General features: G+C 30.7%; 1 protein-coding gene across 1 annotated transcript in view; it reads right to left on the bottom strand.

Moving 5' to 3' along the window:
* Positions 1-23,558, bottom strand: part of Invadolysin (leishmanolysin-like peptidase, invadolysin) — a 44,013-nt gene that overhangs the window by 9,116 nt on the left and 11,339 nt on the right. The window contains exon 3 of the mRNA XM_040709949.2: positions 4,826-4,923. Within this exon, the coding sequence (XP_040565883.1) occupies positions 4,826-4,923 (98 nt within the window). The remainder of the gene's footprint in view (positions 1-4,825; positions 4,924-23,558) is intronic.

Raw genomic sequence — 23,558 nt, 5'->3', positions numbered from 1 at the left:
GCCCCTGTGATATCCTAGGAACTTATCTTTCAGCGGGATCCTAGGATACAAATTTTTAAACTACGAAATCTCAGGAAATATCGGGATCCCCTTAGTAAATAATAAATATTACGGAATTTAAGTATTGAATTTTTTCATATATTAATTCTGATCCATATATTCTCAATTGGCATGCCCTTTATATAATCATTATCATTGATAGTGCTCGGGTTATCTTTTAAGAACCCACAAGTACCGTTTTTTTTAAATTCATGAACTCCATCGCACTCACAACAAAATTGCCCTTGATGAAAAGGCTACTTTTTGGTAGACAACTTATAATCAAATACGGGATTTCCCATAGATATAAAAAACCGAAAAGAATGTAAATGTAATAAGAAATAAATAGGTGAGAACCTGTTAGGTTTACAATTTTAGGACACCTATACACTATACATACAATATTAATGCAAAAGTGATAATTTATCCACTTAGAAAACGGATGACCTTCACTATGCATGTTTAAGTAAGTAGTAGTTTCCATTATGACTTCCCATTTCATCAAGCAAAATATGAATAACATGTTTTGAAAAATGGTATTTATGTATATTATTCCTACTTTCAAAGACATGTAAATGAATTATTTTGTTAAAAAAGGGAAAAAATGTTTTTTTCCTTTTTTTTTTTAAATTACAACATTTCTGGTTAAATAACTCTATGGTTTTAATGATTGCGTCTACTACTTTAAGCCATCATCTGTACAAAAAGAAGTACATTGATTAAATACTTTCATCATACCATATAAATATATTATTTAAATATGAAGTATTGTGCAACAAGGTATCTTGGATGGATGTCGATTCTTACACATCATACTTAGTTCTTCAAATATCTACTCTTTAATAATTATTATTAATAATGTGTTAAAGTATATTAACTTTTTAAAATGAAGGAATACTTGAATATTAAAATAAACATCACCAATACAAAGTGTACTAAAAATCAATCCACAAATGTTTATCTCATTGGCAATCAAAACAGTTTTTAAATGATGGTCGGACTCGAGGATTTCATATAATTTGAAATACATTTTCAACAATTGCCCTTCAAATATTGAGATCAAAAACGCAGGAACGGAATCGACGATACCAAAATTATGCAAAACTAGCTGTTAAAGTATCAGGACCATAAACACTATTCACATTTTCAGCTTGCGTTTTCGCTTTGGCGAGAAAATACCACCTGTAAATATGGTATATTTTCTCTTTGATTGTGTCTAGTGTTGTATCAGTTCTAGAACGGATAGGACTAGTCTTACAACTGGAATGGAGCAATCAAATAGGACTGACACAAAACTACTGGTTTCCATCTTTGACGTACGCTCAAACAATACAGAGTCAAACACATATAAATTTGTCCAAATAACTTTTTTAGTACAAAATCTTAACCTTCTGACTTCATCTAACGTAAACCGATCACGTTTATACAACGCGAGATACACATACTAAAGTCATCTATTGAAAAAAATAATGGATTACTTTTGTCTACATCTATTATTATTGTATAGTGCTTCATTGATGACGTCACAAGTTCCATCATAATTGAAGATAACGTCGTATTGAGGGTTCATTCTGAAGGAGAGGGGGGGGGCCTTGTCACATGTTTTATTATAACAAATGAGGGGCCTACAAAGGCTTGATTTTTAAATAATAATAAATACCTTTCAGTTAGAAAAAAATTATGAATATTTACCTTATTTAATAAATCACTTCGACAATTCAAAAAAGGACCTGGTGTTTTAATTAATAAATCAATTTAGGAGATAATTATTTAACAACTCTTGAAAGATTGTTTATTCTTCGAAAATATTAATTTTTTTTTACAAAGTACTCAATTTTAAAGAATGACAAATCTTTCAAAAGTAACTTATTAATTTTCCAATAAATTTATTTATTCTTTCCATTTTTTTCAATAGTAGGAAATCGCAGAGCACACAAAAATAACAACCTAAATATATATATATTTTATAAAATCAAGTTTGAATATTCGTAATAAATAAATAAAAACATTTGAGATGTGAATTGAATTCGGAATTAGAAAATAATGGGTGTTTTTTTATTTATAAATCAGAACATTACACAGCCACTCTTTTACATGTTATTTTAATGGGGAAAAAAAGGTTAATAACACTTGATTTTTTAGGTCAACAAGATAACCAACATGATCAATGCAGACGTCACATAAAACCGTTCTATGTGAACTTTCCAATTGTAGAAATACTAGTTTAAGTGTAAACTCAGCGCCATCTTGTGGATTATTAATTAGTTAATGCCCCATTAGTTTATATATAATTTGTATTTGTGCATTTGCTCGTACTGATTTTTAGTTTCAGATTTATTATATATAAGACTGTCTCACAAAATACGTCATTTTAATTAAATAAAGAAAGGATACACTTTTCTGGTCCATTATGCTTAAAATAGGAACTTTTACTTTTAAAGCTTTTCATTTGATTATATTTTATATTTCTACTAGTGCTGAAAGGCGTCCAGTCGCCATTATTAGATAAAGAGGCCTCAAAGGGAATTCTCAAAATTGAATGCATTTCAGCGATATTGATATAAACTTATTAAAGATTATTTTGACTAGCGCCGATTTGACTGTGAGTGCCCCTTTTCTTTCTATGATTAAATTTAACTTCAATTTTGTCCTTTTTATAAATTTATTTAGAATCTTAATATTTTAAAGAAAAAATTACGTGCAGGGTCCTTAATTTTTAGGTTAAACAGTGGGGTACATCAAAGAGCCCGTGATTTTGAACTTCTTGATAGATTTTCTTACCTATTCTCTTAAATGTGACACCTGGTAATATGAACATGTACTCAAAAATCAAGGAAATTGGAAGGAGTCCTAGGTGGTCCCCTTTGGCTTATATATATATGTACACTAGGGGGTATCACGGGAACCTAAAATTGAGATATCACGCATTCTGACCCATCAAAAGTTGCAAATTGTAAATTGAAATCTGTTTTACGAAAAAACAAAATCCCGGAGGGAAAAATGTACCGCCCCCCCTTTTTGTCCGGAAATGAAGTAAAAAAAAATAATAATGAATAAAACTTTTTTTTTTTCTTATTTGTAAAAAAGCTTTATGTGCTTTAAAAAATTATATTGCACGATATGTAATTTTTTGCTAAAGTTAAATCCCTTACTTCTACAGTGAGATAATCGATGCGCGCCCCTGATTTAGTGAGAAAATAGACGAAAAAGATAAAAAATACTTAAAAAAACGAGAAATTTCTGCCAATTTTTTCTTTTTTTTATTCTATATTAGTCAGTATATAATAATGTGGATTCATAATTCCTAATAAAATAAACTATGAATCAAATCATTTCATGAATATGGTTGATTGGTCTAAGATAGTAATTTCAGTTCCTCCAATCTTAAAATATTGGTCAGATGAAACTTATGAAAGCAAAGAATGAGCCTTTGAGATTAGAGAAATATCCATGCCATTCCCAATCTGTAGAAGGGACAGTCAAACTAGTTTCAGAGGCTTCCTCTAAGGGTTATAAGGGATATAACCAAAGACACAGATACATTTTGTCAACTTTAAAATCAAGAAATAAACTTAGGAAATTTAAAACCAAGTGTCAGTACCCAGTTTGACATATTTACATATAATATGTTTAAAAATAGCATTCAGCAAAGATTAAGGATAATTACCCACATTATTAATATATAATAATGTGGGTAATTATCCACATTATTATATATTAACTTATATAGAATAAAAAAAATATTGGCATAATTTTCTCCTTTTCTAAGTAATCGTCTATTTTCGCACTAAATTGGGGGGCGTGCAACGTTTATCTTGCTGTAGAAGTAAGGGATTTAGGAAAAAAAGTACATATTGTACAATATCATTTTTTAAGGCACATAAAGCTTTTTATTTTATAATTTTTTTTACTTCATACAGAAACCTTACCGGAGAAAAAGGGAGGGGTACATTTTTTTCTCCGGGATTTTTTTATAGTTTTTTCTATTTATCATTCACAACTTTTGAGGGGTCAGAATGCGTGATAGCTCAATTTTGGGCTCTCGTGATACCCCCTAATGTACTCGGGCCCATAACTAGAGATGGAGTTTTTGTAATAGCGTAAAGAGAAGGCGGAAGCAAGGCATTTACCCTAGTTAATATCAAATACCTAATATTTGATTTTCGGAAGAGAAAATGAATTACTACTATAAAGAAGAAATCTTCTACATTTTAAATAGAAATAGGGCATGGAAAATATTATAATTAAATTTATTTAATTATACTTTTTTTTTTTAAATTACACCAAAGATAGGTTTAAATGCTTACTTCAGAGAGGAAAGTTAACAGCCCCACGATTTATTAAATAATGAACAAAAGAAAAGACAGAACACAATCAAGAAGCATTTTTGCTTTTAAGCTTAGTTTTTTCATCCCTTCTTTAACCATAACATAAAAATCCTTGATTTTCTTATTTTTTCCTAGAACCTAGTCATGTTGAGAATTCTTCCGTAATATATTCATATTTGTGTGTTATACACATCAAATGCTTAAATTGGATACCAAATATGATTAACTTCTCGGAAAAAATAAGAAAGTCAAGGATGAATATGTTATAGCCCTTCAGAACCACCTCTGATTTCGAAGAAATCATTTTTTCTATCGCTAATTGTTACTTTTAAGACAATAAGTAGAGTAACCAAAGAATATAAGGCCTTTGGATGCACGCTAGAGCACGTGGCCTTAATATATCGTAACTCCTTCAGAAATTGATTTACCCTAATTTAAATATAAAGAGAAATACTTACTTATAAACACTCCCATCGTAGTATAACTTAATTCGGAGATTTTGATCCAAACTTCGCTTCCTTAAGGAATGGTGATCCTCGAGATGAACATGTTGTACCTGGTAAATAAATAAAAAACAATATAGGTACAAGCATAATATCTAGAGTTCCTTCCTCAATGTATGTATATTGTTATACACTAATTAGAGTAGGAATCCCATTTCAAGTATCACATTACTTTTATGTTATGTACATAGGTAAATCATAATTCAAACATGAAGTGGGGAATGGGGGCAAATAAGAACATAATTATGTTCTAGGCATAATGATAACTATTGTTCTTTAATTCGAAAAAAAGAAGGAAAAAAAAAAAGGTACAAGAGACTTGGCAACCCACCTCGTTGTTGACATCCATGTACTAATCTCTTCATAATGATCATGATTGTTCCTTCATGATCCCTACATCACAGTCCTACCTCACACTAATGTACAAGTTTACATTTTATTTCGTTGTCAGTCGTCAATTTTTTGCTTCTTTTTACTCTATCAATGCTCTGAGGAAAGGTTGCCAGATACAATGAAAGTAAATGATAGTGCTAAAACTGGGTATCGGATCGAACTTATTTTTTGGTTGGATATTAAGTGATTTTTTTAGAACCATATACATATATTTTTTCTCTTATCTAAAAAAACAAACTCATTGACTTGTGGGACTGGGTCAAGACAATTTTTTTAGTAGTGCGAATTTTACAATGAGACTAGTCCAAACTGAAGATGGACCGTTAAAATTACAAGAGTATCTGACCAATCTAGAATTTCCAGATTAAAATCTAACGTTAGTGACGACGTACCATATGAAATAGTGTTCGGTCTAGGAATCCTAGACCGGTCTGTGAGCATGTAATTTATGTTGGACCTAAATAATTTGGTCCTTAAAAGAAGCTTGATCAGTAACGGTCACATAGAAAAGTTTGCTCTATACCGATTTTTTAGAAGAACTCCAAGTGTTTCTAAATTTTGAACATCGGTATAATAATGTCATATGAATTTCAAAGTCTAATCGTATAACTACGATGGGGGACAAAATGGTCTTCGATTTGAAAACGATTAATAGATGCAGGCCCGCAGGATTACATTTTGGGAGGGGCTTGGTTTTTAGATTCCAGTCCACACCCTGCGGACCCCCTTGCATATATTTCATTAAATTGCCTTGAAGCACGCAAAAATAAATCGTCACAATTACAAAATTATAAATCAATAGATGTTATTTGAAAGGGGCCATATGATGTCTTATAGGTCAAGCAAAGGTTCTAAACTATAGTTACTATTCGTGGGTATCTTAGCTTATAGTAATGGATTTGAATTCAAAACCAATAATTGACCAAAAAATCGGTCTAAATCATTTGAGGCCAAACCTATAAAAACCCGTTTTCGTACTGAGTCTCGACACTAATATGTAGATAATAAAGTAATCATTCACTTATATAAAGACCTTGAGGATTGGCTCTTTAATAACTGCTTTAACCCTTAGACTTAAATAACTATAGATATATACATATTAAAATCTATAAATTATGTACCATACGTAAACCTTATAGGAATTGAGGATTATCTATTAGATTCGTGTAAAATCCTAGATGAATATTTGTACCTATAATGCTTGACACACACACACAAGGAAATAACGTCGTAATCATTTATGCGCATGTATAAACAGTTCATGGCCTTAGACTTATGTTCGTTTTTGAATAGGACTCTTCCTGTATCCCTATAATATTATCTATGTGATGCTTTAACAATAAATAATCTTAAACAAAAATCAAGAAAAGGGAAAAATTATATTCTTATTTTTTTACGTCATATACACATAGAGTCCAATCAATTATAGGCCTTACATTCTATTGTGTATGTACAAAGGATCTCTTTCCTTTCTTAATATTATTATGTATATATTTAAAGTACATCCTTTATCTGTTATAGTATAAATAGGCCGACTACCTGAGAGTAGTGTCTAATACCTACTGAATATTATAATTGTACGTGTTTATAGCACAATAATACATTGTCATATTCCTCCACGATCCTCCATCTCATTTCCCTCGATCGTTCTGGATTCCTCTAAAATACTACTACAAGACATTGAAAATCTTAGAATAAATGGAATTCATCAAGCATACTAACTATAGCTTAAAAACTTCATTTGATTTATGAGAAGGTCCATTTGATTCTAATGGGGCTCCTTTTAAATAAATGAAAAAGGATATTCCTTTTTCATTTATTATTCTTGAGCCCCAAATATAATTTGGAATTTACAAATAATAAATTTATTATTCAGGGAGTTGTATTATTTTTGCCACAAGACAGCACCAAACTGGTTTTTTGAATCATTGGGTTAAAAAGCCGCGCTTTTTATGATCTAACTTGTAAGTAAATTCAAAATTATCTGTCTATTTTCTAACTATAAATCTATATTAGTAAAGAAACCTTTGTATTTCTGCCGTGCAGACATTTTTGATCTAAGAAAGAAAAACCTAGTGATATTAATGAAATCTCACATACGCTTTGAATGTATGTAGCATCAAGTGTGCCATCATATTAAAAAAGGAAAGAACCAAATGTTAAAATAATGAGATCAACTCATATTTTATATAGCCCTGATGATGTCTACATTTTAACAACGAGCTTGTTTAGCGGAAGCTCAGCCAGATAGCACTCTAGAGACTAAAGTATCCACCGGCTCATCACGTCATATTATTATTTGTTCTCAAGTTGTTTTTCTTCTTCTTTAATTGGTAAGTAGATAACATCCAGATATTGTGTTTCTACGTGTGAGTGTGCTCTGAAAAATGGAGAGTAATTCTTGGGGAATTATCTTCTATATTATTAAAACAAAATATGTATGTTCGCCGACGCCTAATAACTCCAGCAATGTCGGGTACTACCACTAGAATTACATAATATTATGAATAGTTAGTAATCATCTAACTTCCTACCAAATAGAAACCAACATGTACAAGGAGGGATTGAGGGAACCCCTCGAATAATAATTATAATAATATTAAAATCATTTATCTTTGAAAAGGTCAATCACCGTCTCATGAAGCTTGAAGAACACATTTCATCCATCAGACAATTATATTTGTAGAGAAAGAGAAAATAAATTAACTGTTTCTAAAAAGATCGATGACTATAATATATGTATGTACAAGTTACATCACGTGATGACAAAGGACTTTGTTCATACACAGGAATATATATTGAATATAATATAGGTGGTCGTTAATATAAAAACAATCTTGCACTAAAAACTAGAGAAGGAGAAAATCCTATTATTTTAGATATAGTTTAGAAATTTGATTTGATTTAAGAGACTTATATTGCCCCCCTCAATAATATGGCCATTTTCAAATAAAAGCTATTAATTTCTTATTTTTTCTTGTGACGATACATTTTGCTTTCTTGGAGTGGAATTTTCACTTACTATTAAAAGGTTGATATAAATGGAGTATAATTATTTGTCGAATGTACTTTATCCAGACTCAATATTGAAAAGAACCATTCAAGCTTGCTTTTGTGTAGAAAGAGCATATACATATATTATAAATAAATCATATATCATTGACACTCATTGCTAAATGAAATTAAAAAGTTAAAATATAAAATTGGGCATTGTCTTGAAGTTGTATACCTACATATAGTGTGTGTCTTAAGTGCATCAAAAATGAAAATAATATGCATTTTTACCTTGAAAGATAAAATGTAGGAGAGACCGATCCTACTATGTACTACCTCCGGGAAGAATTTTAAATGCATGTTTAGGTATATACATATATATATTATTTCATTGATATTCTGTAGTGTTGGATTTGAGGCATAACTTTCGAGTTCGAGTAAAGACATTAGAACCAGACTAATATTTTGTCATTGAATTGATCAAAGCTTAGTTCATTTAACAATGAAGTCAGTTTGACGACCTCAATAACTAGACGGTCTATTATTATTAATCAAATAATGTAATACATGGGCAGAACATAAAATACAAAAACATTTATTTTGATTAAAATTGGCTCTTTTAAAATTATTATTATGATTTATTTCCTGTATAGAGTGGAGTCCCCATAACACTTTTCAAACCATTGCTTGGCTTGAACGGTGTTTTTCCCCATCATGAAGCACTACAAAATTATAACACATTTTTTTAAAATCCATTGTAGAGAATATAACAAAATTAGGCTCAACCTCAGTGCTTTAGCTCACAAACTCAAGAACAAACTGTTATGAAATTTTGATAGGTTTCTTTTGAAGGTTGGAACTAACTGAAAATAAGGTGAATACTAAAGAAAAAGTGTCTTCAAAGTGTGGAGGCCTGGACTTTTTATCCCATGTGTTATATACTTTAAGTAAGGTTCATTTAATAATTATTAAAATGTCGTAGGACACATTGACGGCTATATTTTTAATGCATTTGTAGGTAAATTAACACACATTAATACATTGATATTTAGAAGTGTTGGATTCGAGTTGTAACTATCGAGTTATCTAGAGTTCGAATTTTGAAAAATATATTTTCATTAAGTTGATAAAATCTAAATTATTCAACAATTAAATCAGTTTGACTTCCTCAAAAAATAAGGCAGTCAATTTTATTTAATCAAATGATGTACGTAATTTAGTAAGTTTAATTACATTTTCATATTTAAACCACGGATCGTTGTTTGGAGAACCGTTATCTAGAACAGCATATTATGAAGGCTAAAAATGAGGGTGATTTTTTTTGTGTAAAGTTGACAAAGTAAAAAAAAAACAGGATGTTTCTAGAAAATTTAAATGTCTAGAAACAGGGCTTTGAAGGGCTAGAATTTCTAGAAACAGGGCAGGAAGGGCTTTGAGCTTTTAGACAAAAGTCCTTTTTTACTAAGGTAAAAAATTGACAACAATGAATATTGTTATTTTGAAGCGTGACAAAAAAAACCCCCAAATTTTGACAATAAGATTATAGGCAGTGATGGGAGGGAGTTAACACCCCTCTTTAGCCCCCTCTTCTGTAGTAAAAAAACATGGGCCCCAATAAGATTTTTTTTTTTTAAATATACCGCCAAAATATGACAGCAAAATTTGTAATACATTATTCAATATAAATGAAGAAACAACGGGAGATGGTGAGATTAATTTATACTCGAAATATTCGAGTTTAGCCATAATTTTTGAAAAAATATTCTTTTTTTAGGGTATTAAGTATAATTGGAGTGATTTCTTATAAAATTTTTGACTTTGTTTCAAAAGTCAAGTTTTTTTTCGGGTTCGAGTCATATTCGAATCCAAACCTATTATTTAGTTTTAAATATGCATAAATATATTATATACTTACATGTATGTATGTATATATTATGCGATTGTCATTTCTTTTTGTTGATTCTAACATATTATTGTGTTGTCTCTCTTTTGCTAACTATTTATGTAGTAGTAAGTATGTATTTATTTGCAAATGCCTAAATAAATATAGACCGAATGTCAAGTAATAGGAACATCCAAGGTTTTTATTCCTTCAAAAGATGACGTGGAACTCAGGAAACAAGAAGAAGCTATGTATAATTGCATAAATAAATACAAACAATGATCATTAAATAAGTAACTATGTTCTATCCAACTAAGAGGATATGCAAACATGAAAATGAAGGCCTCTCAAATCCCTTTTACAGTGTTATTATACAAAAAAGGGAATATAATGCTTGACACTGAAAAAAGGTCTTATTAAGTTGATTGTTGACATATTCAAAATAGAAATGAGAGGGAAATGAATAGTAAATTTACGAGTAATTTGTTTACACATATTAACGGCCTTGGTCATGTTAAGCTCTCAAAAAATTCCAATAGTTATTAAATAATCATTCCATGGTTTGAAAAAGAATTGGTTTATTACCACCAACTGATTTTTTTTTTTTTGAAACTTTTCATCTTGTTTCTTTTGTGATGAAAGGTTGCCGTATACAATAAAGTCGAGTATTGTTTTAGTGAGACAAAACATTCAAAAAATTGTTGCGTCTTGCCATCGTCATATAAAATACATTATTTGACAAAACATTTCGTTTGTCCTAGTATGGCTAGTTTAAACGTTGTCAAGGTAAGTAAAAAGATAAATGTTCATTTTTAAATTTGAATGTGTTTTTTTAAAGGCTAACTCCAGAAACTGCCAAACACTCTTTTGAGGCCAACAAGTGTATCCACGCCCGAATTAAAAACCTTTGTACATCGTCAAAGGTGGTCAAATATGCTTGAGGGAGGTCAAAGAGGTTTAAAGAGAGGCCATACTTTACTCGAAAGCATCAACAATTCCGTACAAAGCGCTGTAGGTGTCTATGACTTAATGACCTCAAACATCATCCCAGAACCCAGACCTCAGCCTGCTAGACTACAGCATCTGGTGAAAAGTGGTTTTTTAAAGCATACTGAGTACGCCACAGTAATATTGCCGACCTCAAGTTCTATCAAGTGAATAAGAAGTGGAAGAAGATGAGCTGCAGGTATATCTCATATATGCTGGTGGCTTTCTGGTTCCGTTTGGAGCTTTTCATTGCCGTCAATAGCGGCCAAGTTAATAAATAATGTTCGTATATATATATTTAATCAATCTTTCTTTGATGTCTACCATGTCCAAGTTCATTTGACTTCACTCAGATTATATTGAAGTACAGTATGAAAGCTGATCCAGGACTTATTCGTTACCTGGTATTCTTTGTGGGGCCGGGGGAATGCTTCTCGACGAAATCAGCACTCAACTAGAAAGACTGATACATAAACATCCTTCTATTTCAAGTGGGATTTTCATATCAATATATTAAACACCTTTTAAACTATTATGGAGTGTCAAAAGAGATTGAAATTCAAAGAGCGAGGTTTTAGAAATCGAATACTTAATTGGATATGCATAGTTATATATACATATATATATACTTTTAAATAGAATATATGCATATGAAGGAACATACTTTTGAGAAGGGATCTCTCCTTCTCCATTACTAAGGTCATCATCGCTTTTATGTTAGGTTCGATATAATATGAATGTTTATCATCTACATAATCACTTAATTATAGGATGGAAATGATAATAGGAAAAATATGAAAAAAAGTGACTGTTCATTAAACAATATATGTATTTATTTTGTTACTTTCCAGGCAGCAGCTAATCGAGTCAATGCACAGTTGTCTTAATTCTCATTAACTATATACTAAAATCCTTCGTTATAACTTAAATTACCCATGCTAACACACCAACAACAAATTAACATTTCGTGATACTTTGCAAATTATTTCATTTAGGAACGTATTCATTACAAAATGTAAATACTCCCCCCCCCCTCCCAATAATAGACCAAATGCTTGTATATACATTGTACAGTAGAGGGGTTCTTAAATTGTGATTTTTCTTGAAATGTTGGGGGTGGGGGGTTAGGTGAGATTTCAAAACTTTGGTAGAAATGAAAAAAATACATAATTTTACTTTGAAAAATCTTATTAAATAAAGTATAAATCTTTTGTTTAGGGATGATATTTTTGGAGAGTGTGACGAGAAAGTATTATGAGAAAATGGGATTTTGGGAGAAAAAAAACTTAGTGATGTGCCATTTGAGTATAATTCGTCAATTGGTACTCAAGTTTTTATGAAGTCAACCAAAAAAAAAAAAGACCAACAAATCTGCTTGTGCACCAAAAATGCACATATTTACTCGTAACTCGTTTAAACTTCTTATACCTCTTTTTAATTTTCGAGCACATTAGAGCATGTAAATCTTCAAAACCTATTTATTTTATTCGGATTCAAAGAGTTTCGCGTCCCTCTATGAACAGATCTGATTTTCCCTAGGCAGTTAAGAATGTTGCTGTTTCTAATTATTACTTACTAGACAATGGGGGGAAAATAATATTTGAATGACAAATTTTTAATAGTTCTTTTAAAGACTCTCATATTTTGTCTGACGAGTTTATTAGCGTGGAAAAATATATATTTGCTTAAATGTAATCATAACATTTTCCCTGCATTAACGCTATTTTTAATGTAGAAGAATCTCCTCATTATAGCAGTACTTAAGGATCTCCCCACTTCCCTCTGAAAAAAAAAATTAATCATATAAGAGGCAACTGATTTTAATAAAGGTCAGTAGTACCAGAAGTATCGCTCCCACATTTTACTCCCGCTTCCCAGTAATCTATTGCCTAGCTATTACAGAATTACCCTTGCCTGTCATTTGTGTGAGAAAATAAATTATTGCCCTAAAGATGATAACTTATACACGGACAATTTTCAGTTTACATAATATATTTTCTTATCCAATAAACTATTAAATTTTTAAATTTCAAGGGCGATACAGAACTTCTAAACATTGATCAATAAAATACATCAATTACTTTAAATGCATTTTTTTTTCAATAATATTTATCTCCTTGGCAATCAAAACAATGCTTACATGACGGCCAGACTTGAAGATTTCTATTATTTAATCGACATTTTCAACCGTTGACCTTCTAGAGTGTAGTGTATCTTTGAAATCACAATTACCGGAACGGAACCCCCGAAACCAATATACCGCATGATTGCCTATTACAGTATCAGGACCATAAAGACTATTCGCCTTTTCAGCTGCATGGCTTGTGTTTTCGCCTTGTTCAAAGAAAAAATCTAAAATATCACGTATTTTCTCTTTGCAGGGGTCATCATTGACGCACACTCAAACACTAATTAGTCAAACAATTAGAAAAACTGTCTGAAAAGTTATTTTAGTACGAAATCTTATCTTTCTGACTCCATCTAACGTAAACCGATCACACTTATAAAAAGTGAGATAAACATAACTAAAGCCATCAAATTTCCCAACAAATCGAAAAAAAAAAAAAAAAAACTAATTTAATAACCACTCCTATGTACAGTGGACTGCCTTCACATGATTCTAGCTATATCTAGAAAAAATCTCATTCCTATAATTGCATTTATCCAATCAAGAGGCAACATGCAAGGACTTCTTGACTTGACATGATATGATAACTTATCAACATGAAATACATACATTGGGATGAATAATAAATAATGTATACGTATATATTTCACAGCTCAAAATCGTATTTTTTTTTTTTTTTTTTTGGTATCTCAAAAACTTATAAAAAAATATATTTAATTAGAAATTAGAAAGTGTCCACCACACCTGGACAAGCTATCATGGAGGAGCAATGACAGATATATGTTCCCCCAAGCAACATATGGTAGGGATGCAAATGTGAAATTCATTTGCATAGGTGGTAATTTCAAATATAAATATCTTTACTTAGAAACATGTATGCATATTAGTGTTGTGTTTCGGTTTTTAAATCCTAGATAGGCCTGGGAGTCTTATAATTTTAGTTGAACGGAACTATTTCCGTCTTTTTGATTTTTTTTTTTTAATCCATGTATTTTAGAATTTGGTTTAGAATAGTATTGTTCGGTATATTTTAGTAGTATATGCGCGTTTAAAAATACACATTACTAACTAAATTGGAAGATGTAATTAGACCCTAATATGGCAATAAAGTACATTTGTCCCCAGATAATCTAACCCCCAGATTTCCAAACGTGTGTGCTCATAAAAGATGGAGCCTAACTCTGAGGAATTGTCACGGAGTTATAATTGTAAGTCCTTGTTAGACTCAGAGTAGAATTTGGTATTGACATGGGAGTAATTCTAGCCAATGTCCGTTTTTTTATCCTTTTCTCCTTCTTCTCTTGTTACAGCTGATTGTAACTGATCTAATAAAACGTCATGGGGATTATTCTTTCTTTCCTCGAAAAATTTCTTCAAATTGTCAGGGTTACCATGCTGATTTTTGGTTTCTTTTTTTTAACATGCCCATTCTACAAAGGATTTTCATCTTTAGTTATAAAATAGAATCAATTATATAACTAAGTAAGAATATGATTATTCGTCTTGTATTGCAGTACATTGAGAAAATGATATTTTTTGCACTATTTGTAATATATAACTTATTTGACTTAGTAAATTATTGATATTTTTATGAAACAATCAAGGATGGGTCCCAAGGACTGGGATTATTAAGGTCGAAGGACCGGTCCAAAGAGATGGCTGAATAAATAAGGACTGACACAAAACTAAATATACAGCATGGCCCTGAATAATAAGACGTCGATGGACAGACAAACTTTGTCTTAATAATATTGAAGATAGCTCCCCCAAGAAATCCCCAGTGTTACTCACCGTTTTGAATGAGTACAATTACACGTAATATCTAAATATTTATATGTTTCCCCACAAGAATAAATGAATAATAATAACGGCATTATAAATATTATTTTTTAATATGACATGATGAGCCAGGAAGCACTTAAGTCTAGAAACTAAAGCACCGATTATGAAAAAATCGATTTTGGTGGAGTCACAACACTAATACGTATGCATATGTAATTTACTTTGGACATCTTAAGTATTTCTTTTATCATGAAAAGACAAAGGCCGTAATGCATCTCTTGATTTTTGAAAAGATAACACAAGCAAACCAAAATAAAAAATAGAGTTAGTACGTTCCATATCTAATTTTGTGTAGTAGTACTTGATACGTTAATTAAAAATCTGTAATTAGTTTTTCGTATCCAATCGAATTTCTTAACTCCCCCAAAAAAAAAAAAACACAACAACAACATAAACGTGATTATGTCACTCAGATATACGCAATACACATAAAAGGTGACAAGGGTGATGGGAAAAAGGTTTTTTTAAATATTTTTTTCTTCCTTGTACCAAAAGGCAGCCACACAAAAATGTTGATGCCAATTAATAAAATTTGATACATTTTTGAACATAAATATCTCATAAATAGTCAAACTAAACAAGATATGCTCACAAATAACATATCTTTCTATATAAACTAAAGCCTTGACGTACGAGTTTAATTCGTCCCTATTCTTCTCCTAAACCAAAGCAATTTTTCGGATAAGAAATAACTTTTAACTTGGTCTCTCGTCTCACCCCCAACTATCCAGCAGCTTTTATCTATAAATATAAAAAAAAAACTAAGGGTCACTGCAAATTTTTGTTAAGAATCTAGCTCGTATCTCTTTCAAACTCTCGTATGTTGGAGCACTCGTATCAAATGGACTTACTGTACGAAAGTGTAGGTATACCTATTACCAAAAAAACACATCAAAATAATTTGGGCTTGTCTCATTGTTTATGCTGTAATATGATGACAATTATGGGCTTCCTCCTAAGACCTTATGAACGAAAGAAATAACATAAACATCATTCCTACGATAATAACAATCTTAAATATGTATGTATATGTTTAAAAGTAGATAAGATGGTATTTTATACATCATCCTCAACGCCTTTATTATATCTCGTAACCTTTCTTCCAAAAAGAGACAGAGAAAAAGGCCCAGAGTCAGTTGATGATAGTTCTTTCCAACCCCAAAATTATCTTTTAATAATTAATTGTTAAGAATAATCAACGGCTGACAACGAAATACCCTGAAATTATTCACCTTTACTCTATCTTTTTTCCAAAAATAAATATAGGGGGGAAGGCCCAAAATCAAGTTCTAGTAGCATTGTTTGGCATTCAGGAGCATTTTAGGGATGCTAAAATCCGAAAATCCACATGGTAACTCTAGAAATTAGAAGAATGTTTTTGAGGAAAGCAACTTAGCTGTAATGAGGCTTCAATAGATCAGCTAACAGCAGCTGTGACGAAGGGGCATAGGATATGGAAATAATAAATGACATACGCAAAATTTATATCCAATATATATCTTCAATTCTACTCTGAGTCTTTAGGGACTTACAATTATAACTCCACAATCAGTCATCAGTCTTTATCTCCGTCTTTTATGAGCACACACAGATATTCTATCCGGCTTTGTATATACATAATTGTATGTAGTGGAAATGAAAATAAACTCCTCAAATATTAAATAATAATGACAACAGATTAACAAAGAAAATTCACTTTTTAGTTTGACAACTCCAAAAAAACAGGGAAGCTATAAAATGCATCCGATTTTCATCACTAACTTTAGTGGTAACGTGGTATTGACGCATTTAAAACGGTGCTTTAGTAAACTGACATTGGAATCAGTACTTTATAAAAAAAAAATGGCCTGCCAAGGACGTAACTCCTCAAATTACTGAGCTAGCACCTACCCTAAACAAAAATGATACAAATACCCCTGTATGTTTGCCTTTAAGGATATTTTTGTTCCATATTTTTATTTGCAAATAGTACTAAAATACCGATACCTATATTTGTACTGGAACGTGTCCGAAAGTATTGGATTCGTGACACACGTACGTAATACACAAACTGACACGGAAAGTCTTTATATAATTATTGAATATCGCAACCTTTTTTTTTCAAAAAGAAACCGGGAGAAGGTCGAAAATCAGTTGGAAGTAGTTAGCTGGTTCTTCTTTCCACCTGAACTAATTTTCTGTGAATAGCCAATGATTTTTGAAATGTCTTTCCAAAAAATTTAATTCTTGAGAATAGCTTTGGACCAACCCCCCTAATATATATATATATAATCCTGCAGATGCCCCTGCTGAAGGATTTTTATTTTTATTAATAATTGTTTGAAATTGTTCACAGTTGCTTAACAAGAGCTAAGCCGAGTTCAACTAATCCATAATCAGATTACATTAAAGAGAAGTAGAAAAATGAAACCGGATACCACTTAAATTTATATATTAGTAAGGTCACGCCGTGTCAAATAAAGAAAAAACAGTCCGTCAGGGACACATTGAAGAAAAATGTCATATTATTCTATACTTGACAACAAAGGAAATATGATTGCGAATCTGTAGAAGCTTCACATGGATGTCGTAATCAGTGATTTTACCATGCTCTAATGGTTTTGTGTTTAATATAGCGTACGTGACAAAGGATTTAGAGGAGGGATTGCAAAGGGGAATAGATCCTGAACCGTAAACTATGTATGCTTCTCTAAAATCATGCATAGGATATGTTCAATTTAAAAAAAGAGAAAAAATGGAGAAATCAAATGAAGGTTAATAGGAAAATAAAGTCCGGATACTATGGATGGGCGTGTTTTTTTTATTTCTCAGCAAAAATATACTTAAATGATATTACTTTTCCAAGAAATGTACTTAACATATTTGTTAAGAGAAACATTAGTAAAAAAAAGATGCCAAAATGTAGTACACTTTACAAACAACTTTTCTTTATCAGAGCTTTTTCACGTGACGTCAGAATGGTTGATGCCATCCATTTTGGAAGAGGCTTAAACAACCAATTATTATACGAATTATAAACCTTTGTTCATTCATATTAATAAAAAAAGTAAACTATTGGATGTTTAAATAGGAATAATAAATAAAAGGCTTTAAATCTTATTGCCTTATCACAAATTTAACCCATATAATGCCTAGTTGCATTATATATCAGACACTAAAATGTGTTAAAAATATGTTATTACATCGTTACACAATCTTATTTCCATAGTGTATATAGAAATGAAGAAATATAATGGAAAAAATAACATATTTTTCTCTAATTATCCAACTTTTCTCGTCCTTAATTGATTGAAAAAAATAATATTTGTACAAATCAAGCCATTTTCAGTACATATTACTTTGATTATATTCAAATATCACTATCTATCATTGACGTCAAGTAGTATTCAATGCAAGAGTTAAGTATTTTTAATTCATAAAGGCATTTGATGAAGTTTTATTGGAAATATGTCCATTTAATATAGTAAATTTTATGTAGGGTCCTTCAATCATGATGCAATTTATGACGTAAGTGAACATGCTCTATAGAGATTTTTACGATAGATATGGGACGAGAAAAGTAGGAAAATATTGTCTACAATATATAAATAAGAATAATTAACGAAATAATAACTTAGTTCTAAACGCAGGTTTGGGTCCGATATAAAATAAATCAGACGTTAGAGCCCCTGGTCCATATAACATTTTTAGGGGAATTTAGCTCTATGATCGCATTATTATAGAGATCTTATATATTTTATTTCTTGAAATTGTTATTATAAGTTACTTAATAGAATATATTTGACCGATATTTACCCCTTAAAAAAGCAAAAGTTAATCCAAGTTAAGAAACCCTGCGTTAAAATGATAGCTTTTTTATATACAACAATGGGCCTTTTATTTGCTAGTCCCATTTTGACATTCAAATATATATGGCAATTATAATTCAACATTTTAATTCATTTTAGAAAAAATAAATATTTTGATTGCCTAGGTTATGACCGACAAAAACAATACTGATGTCACGTGAAAGAACTCTATAGGTCAGTGGTTCTCAGTTGTAATACAAATCCGTTGCATTTTGTAGCTGGCCCAATTTTTTTGTAGTTGCGAAATTAAAAGAATGCATTTTCTTTTCATAAACAGTTGTCACTATTATTCAAAGTAATTTCTTGTTTAGTTCCTTCTCTCCCTTCGTCACAGCAGCTTTTAGGTTATCTAATGAAGTCTTGACAGCTAAGCTGATCTCCTCCCAAAAATTCTTAAATTGTTCGGGTTACAATGTCAACCCTTGATTTCTTCTTTTTTTTTTTTACATGTCCATATGCTTCCAATAAGCATCAATGGTTCTCTACACCACCAAATGGTGATACCCAAACTCCCTTTATGTGGTAGTACGTGTAGACATGACAAATTTAGTTGTAAGAATTAGTGTGTCTACACAAAAATAAAGTCATTATTGGACACGGAGTATAATTAATGATTGACATCGGAGTAACTCCAGTACATTTCCTTGGTGTATTTGTATCTCCTGTATTACATACAGGACAACAAAGCTTCTCTGCTCTCAAACATTCTTCAAATCGTTCAGGTTACGATGTCATTTTTCGTTTTCTTACATTTTTGCATACTGGTTGGTCATATTTTATACAACTCTACATATGAAATGATGCCTAAGGATTTACGTATCATTTAATCAGAACAGGAACTATAAATGTACACTACAGCATCGCTATATGTACGTATATAACACTCATGATTTCTTTAAGAAAAAAGAGGTTTTTAAAGAAATATATATACATATATGTTATATGAAAGAATTTCATGCATAAATGGAGGTACATATCATGTACACAGAGAATGAATATCACTCTTTCTTTAGTTAGTAGTTACCTAATACACACATAAATACAAGAGCAGAACGAATTACAATATGTTCTTGTACAAAGTCCTACTTTCACCAAAGTGAATTAAATCGACTACACGCTATACCAACTCCGTACATAAAAAAAAATGAAAAAGATATATAGAAAAGAAGAGAGAAGGATATGAATTAAAGTAGAAATGTGGCCCGTCAACACAAACACAAGCTGGAATGATTTTTCTCAAACTTAAGGGTGGATTAAATTTTTATTCTTCCACGAGTATTCGTCAAATTATGTCAACCAATTATTATTCTTGGATGGGTCTAAAAAGACTCCTATCCCCCATCAGTCCTGTCTGAATAAAATTTGTCAATCTTAAAATGGGTCCTTATTGGTCTTTTATGGAAACTACTTCCTTTGAGTAGGAGAAGTTTCATCATAATTCATAACCTCTTTCAAAGAGACAAGATATTAAAATTAAAAGTGTGAGACTAGAACGTATCTTTATACGTCCATTAGTTTTTATTTCTTTTATTCTCCAATCCAAGCATGGGATTGAAAGACCGATGTATTGGTCCTTGGGGCCATCGAATGTTAAAAAAGATCGTATTGAAAAAGAAAAAAGACTGATTAGGATATCAATATAAGTAAAACAAATTTTTTTACTTATATTGCTGAAATTCTTGTGCATCTTAACTTATCCCAAAAAATTTCAATAAAAACCCTTACAATAAACTCAAATATGTCTATAAGGGGTAAAAACACATATAAGACGTAACAAAATTTATTGGGATTATTTTTATGTTGACGCTGATTCTTATCGAAACTGCGTTTTGGGCCTGTTTACGATTATTTTCGATTATATACACCCGGAGCCGAGTTTTTGTTATTGCAATATACCCGAGATTCATCCCTACACTGAACTTTTTTGATGCAATCATCAAATTAGTACTTAAATGAATAGCAATATTGAAGGGTTCATCTTCCATTATAATATTATCAATATTATTTGGAAAAATATATACAAAGTAAAAACCTTGAGAACCATTATAATTATAATTAAGTACAATTAAATTATGCCTAATTTACGAATTAAATTCAATTGATAAGGGAGAGGAGGGGGATCAAAAAAAAGATTAAACTATTGAATAGATGGCTATTATTAAGTCTAATTCTGTGTAAGGAAACATTATTTTAGGCATTGATATGGCTTCTAACAAAAATTACATGTAAAGACAGGACCCTAAAGATGTTAATATAAATATATAATGAAGATGAAATGTTTGTATAATTTTTCCTACTAAAAAGAAACGTGGACATCGGTTTGTCATTATTGTTCAGATTTCTATTTTTGAAAAATGACCGCTAGAAGGATGACAGTTAGTATATGTAGTGTTAATATTTTCACTCAAATATATTCGTTATTATTTCATCATTTCCTTGTGTTTATATGATGTTACTCAACTTAGTTATATCTAAATTTACAATATACAAGCAAATTCGGCTTTAATAAAATACGCTTATAGTCAATTTTTTTCATACTTAAAATACTTTGTAGGTGTGAAAAATTATCAATAACTATTATTCGCTGTTACCTTCATTCTTATCTTGCGGCCCTTAATTTTTTCTTTTCCCTTTATCTATTAACAGAAAATAATTTTTTTTTTTTGGAAAAAAATGGAAAAATTAAATTTTTTGGAAAAAAATTTAAGTAATGGATTATTCAATTAAGACAATTCATTCTAATCTATTAAGAGTGAGTAGAAAAGATAGAGAAATAATGATTTATGGGAGTGTAATAAATAGGTCGCTAAATAATAACATACCATAAATAAATATCTATGCATGTATGGAAAGTGGAGGTCAAAGTTTTCTCGACCTTTGCAATCAAGCTTGTAGTATATACCTAACAATGTTAGTATATACAATACATACAATATTCATTTCTTTCAGAAAGAGAAAATCAGACTTACAATTAACAACAACAGTAAAAAAAAAAATTATAAATGCAAGAAAATCAAATTACTAAATTTATGAGCTTCAATTATAACTATTATTACCATTTTTATGTATAGAATGAAATGAATGACTTCTAGACATTTATAAACCCTTCGTCCATGAATAAGCAATATTTTCTTACAAAACTAATTTATTCTGATACTTTCCAATAATAAGGAGTAGTTAAGTATATCGGCTATGCATGATTAATCCAATCGCAGTTGAAAGTATGCAATTCAATTAGGAGACGAGAGTTGTAAATTTTTTTAGACCTATCGTTATGTTAAAAAAAACGAAAACTGCAAAGTTACTCTTTACTCTGACGTCATTGACTGTTCACAAAACTAAGTAATTAATTAACACGGCAAGTGGCTACGCTCTACCCAGCATAATAATTTAGACTTTGGATATGTTCGGGAATTTTGAATGTATAAACTTAGAGCACGTTTGAAATTTGTGGAATAAACATTTAGATGGATGAACTTTCAAGTTTCATAAATTAATAGTACTGAGTACCTATAATTTATAACCATTTAGAAAGAAAAAAAACTTTACAAACACTCAATGTAAGCCTTAGATTATAAATTAGTTTTATTATCATAAACTATAATAATTTTGTAGCCGGAGTCGGTTTGCCAAGAACAAAAAACTCGCACGCGAATAAATGCTAAGGATTTTCAACACTACATATGTATATGACTAAATATGCCAAAAAAATCCCAAATTATTTTTTTTTGCACATCCTTTATCGGGGGGCTAAAGCCTCTCCAGCCTGCCCCCTGCGGGCGCATCTGTATACAATTTTCAAGGTGCACATAGCAGTGAAAAAAGACATAATCCAATTGCACTTATTCGCACTATTGACAAAATATACATGATCCATTCCATCAACAATAATGATTATCAAAGGTTAAATCAGCAAACATACATAGTCCTTCAAAAAGTCCAGAATGTATTTCTTTCATTATGTATATATATAAGCAATGAATTATATCTTAGAATTCATTGATATAAGTAATTAAATGTCCGTTGTATTTAATGTCGTCTAAATACTTAAGCTAAAGAAGACGAAGAGAAATAAATAAAAAGATTTTAATCATTTATCTTTTTTAAATTGCATTACGAAAGGCTTCTTCTTCTAAAAGACATTGCATAATCCCGACATTCGCCAAATAAGAGTAGAAACATATGTATGTACTTAGTACGATCTAATGTTCTTACAAACCCTCACGGAAAGAGAGAAAATCAGAGTTACATCTATACTTATCTTATAAATAGTGTTGTGTCGATTCTCAAATTTGAATAAACACAAGCTTCGTAGCAATAAGTGATTTTTCTAATCGATCACGATTTCTAATGAGGTTCTCATCTTCGAGGAGACAAACTAAACATAGGTATACCATGGTTTTGTAACGAATTGTACAATCTCCCAGTTACTTAAAATTATCTGCACAGTACAGAGTTAAATGAAAAGTTAACCAGTAATAGTAACAAAAATTTGGTCCAAGACCGATTTTTCCATCCCGTTCGGTATGAAGTGATTTTTTTGGACCGTTCTTTGACGATATTTTGGTTCAGACATTCCTGTTCAACAGAGTGACAAGGGTGTCCGCAGGGTAT

This window comes from Lepeophtheirus salmonis, chromosome 1 (genome assembly GCF_016086655.4).
Source record: "Lepeophtheirus salmonis chromosome 1, UVic_Lsal_1.4, whole genome shotgun sequence".
NCBI classification, from domain to species: domain Eukaryota; kingdom Metazoa; phylum Arthropoda; class Copepoda; order Siphonostomatoida; family Caligidae; genus Lepeophtheirus; species Lepeophtheirus salmonis.
The sequence above is the reverse complement of the archived record's forward strand: the minus strand, read 5'-3'. Positions and strand labels throughout refer to the sequence as shown.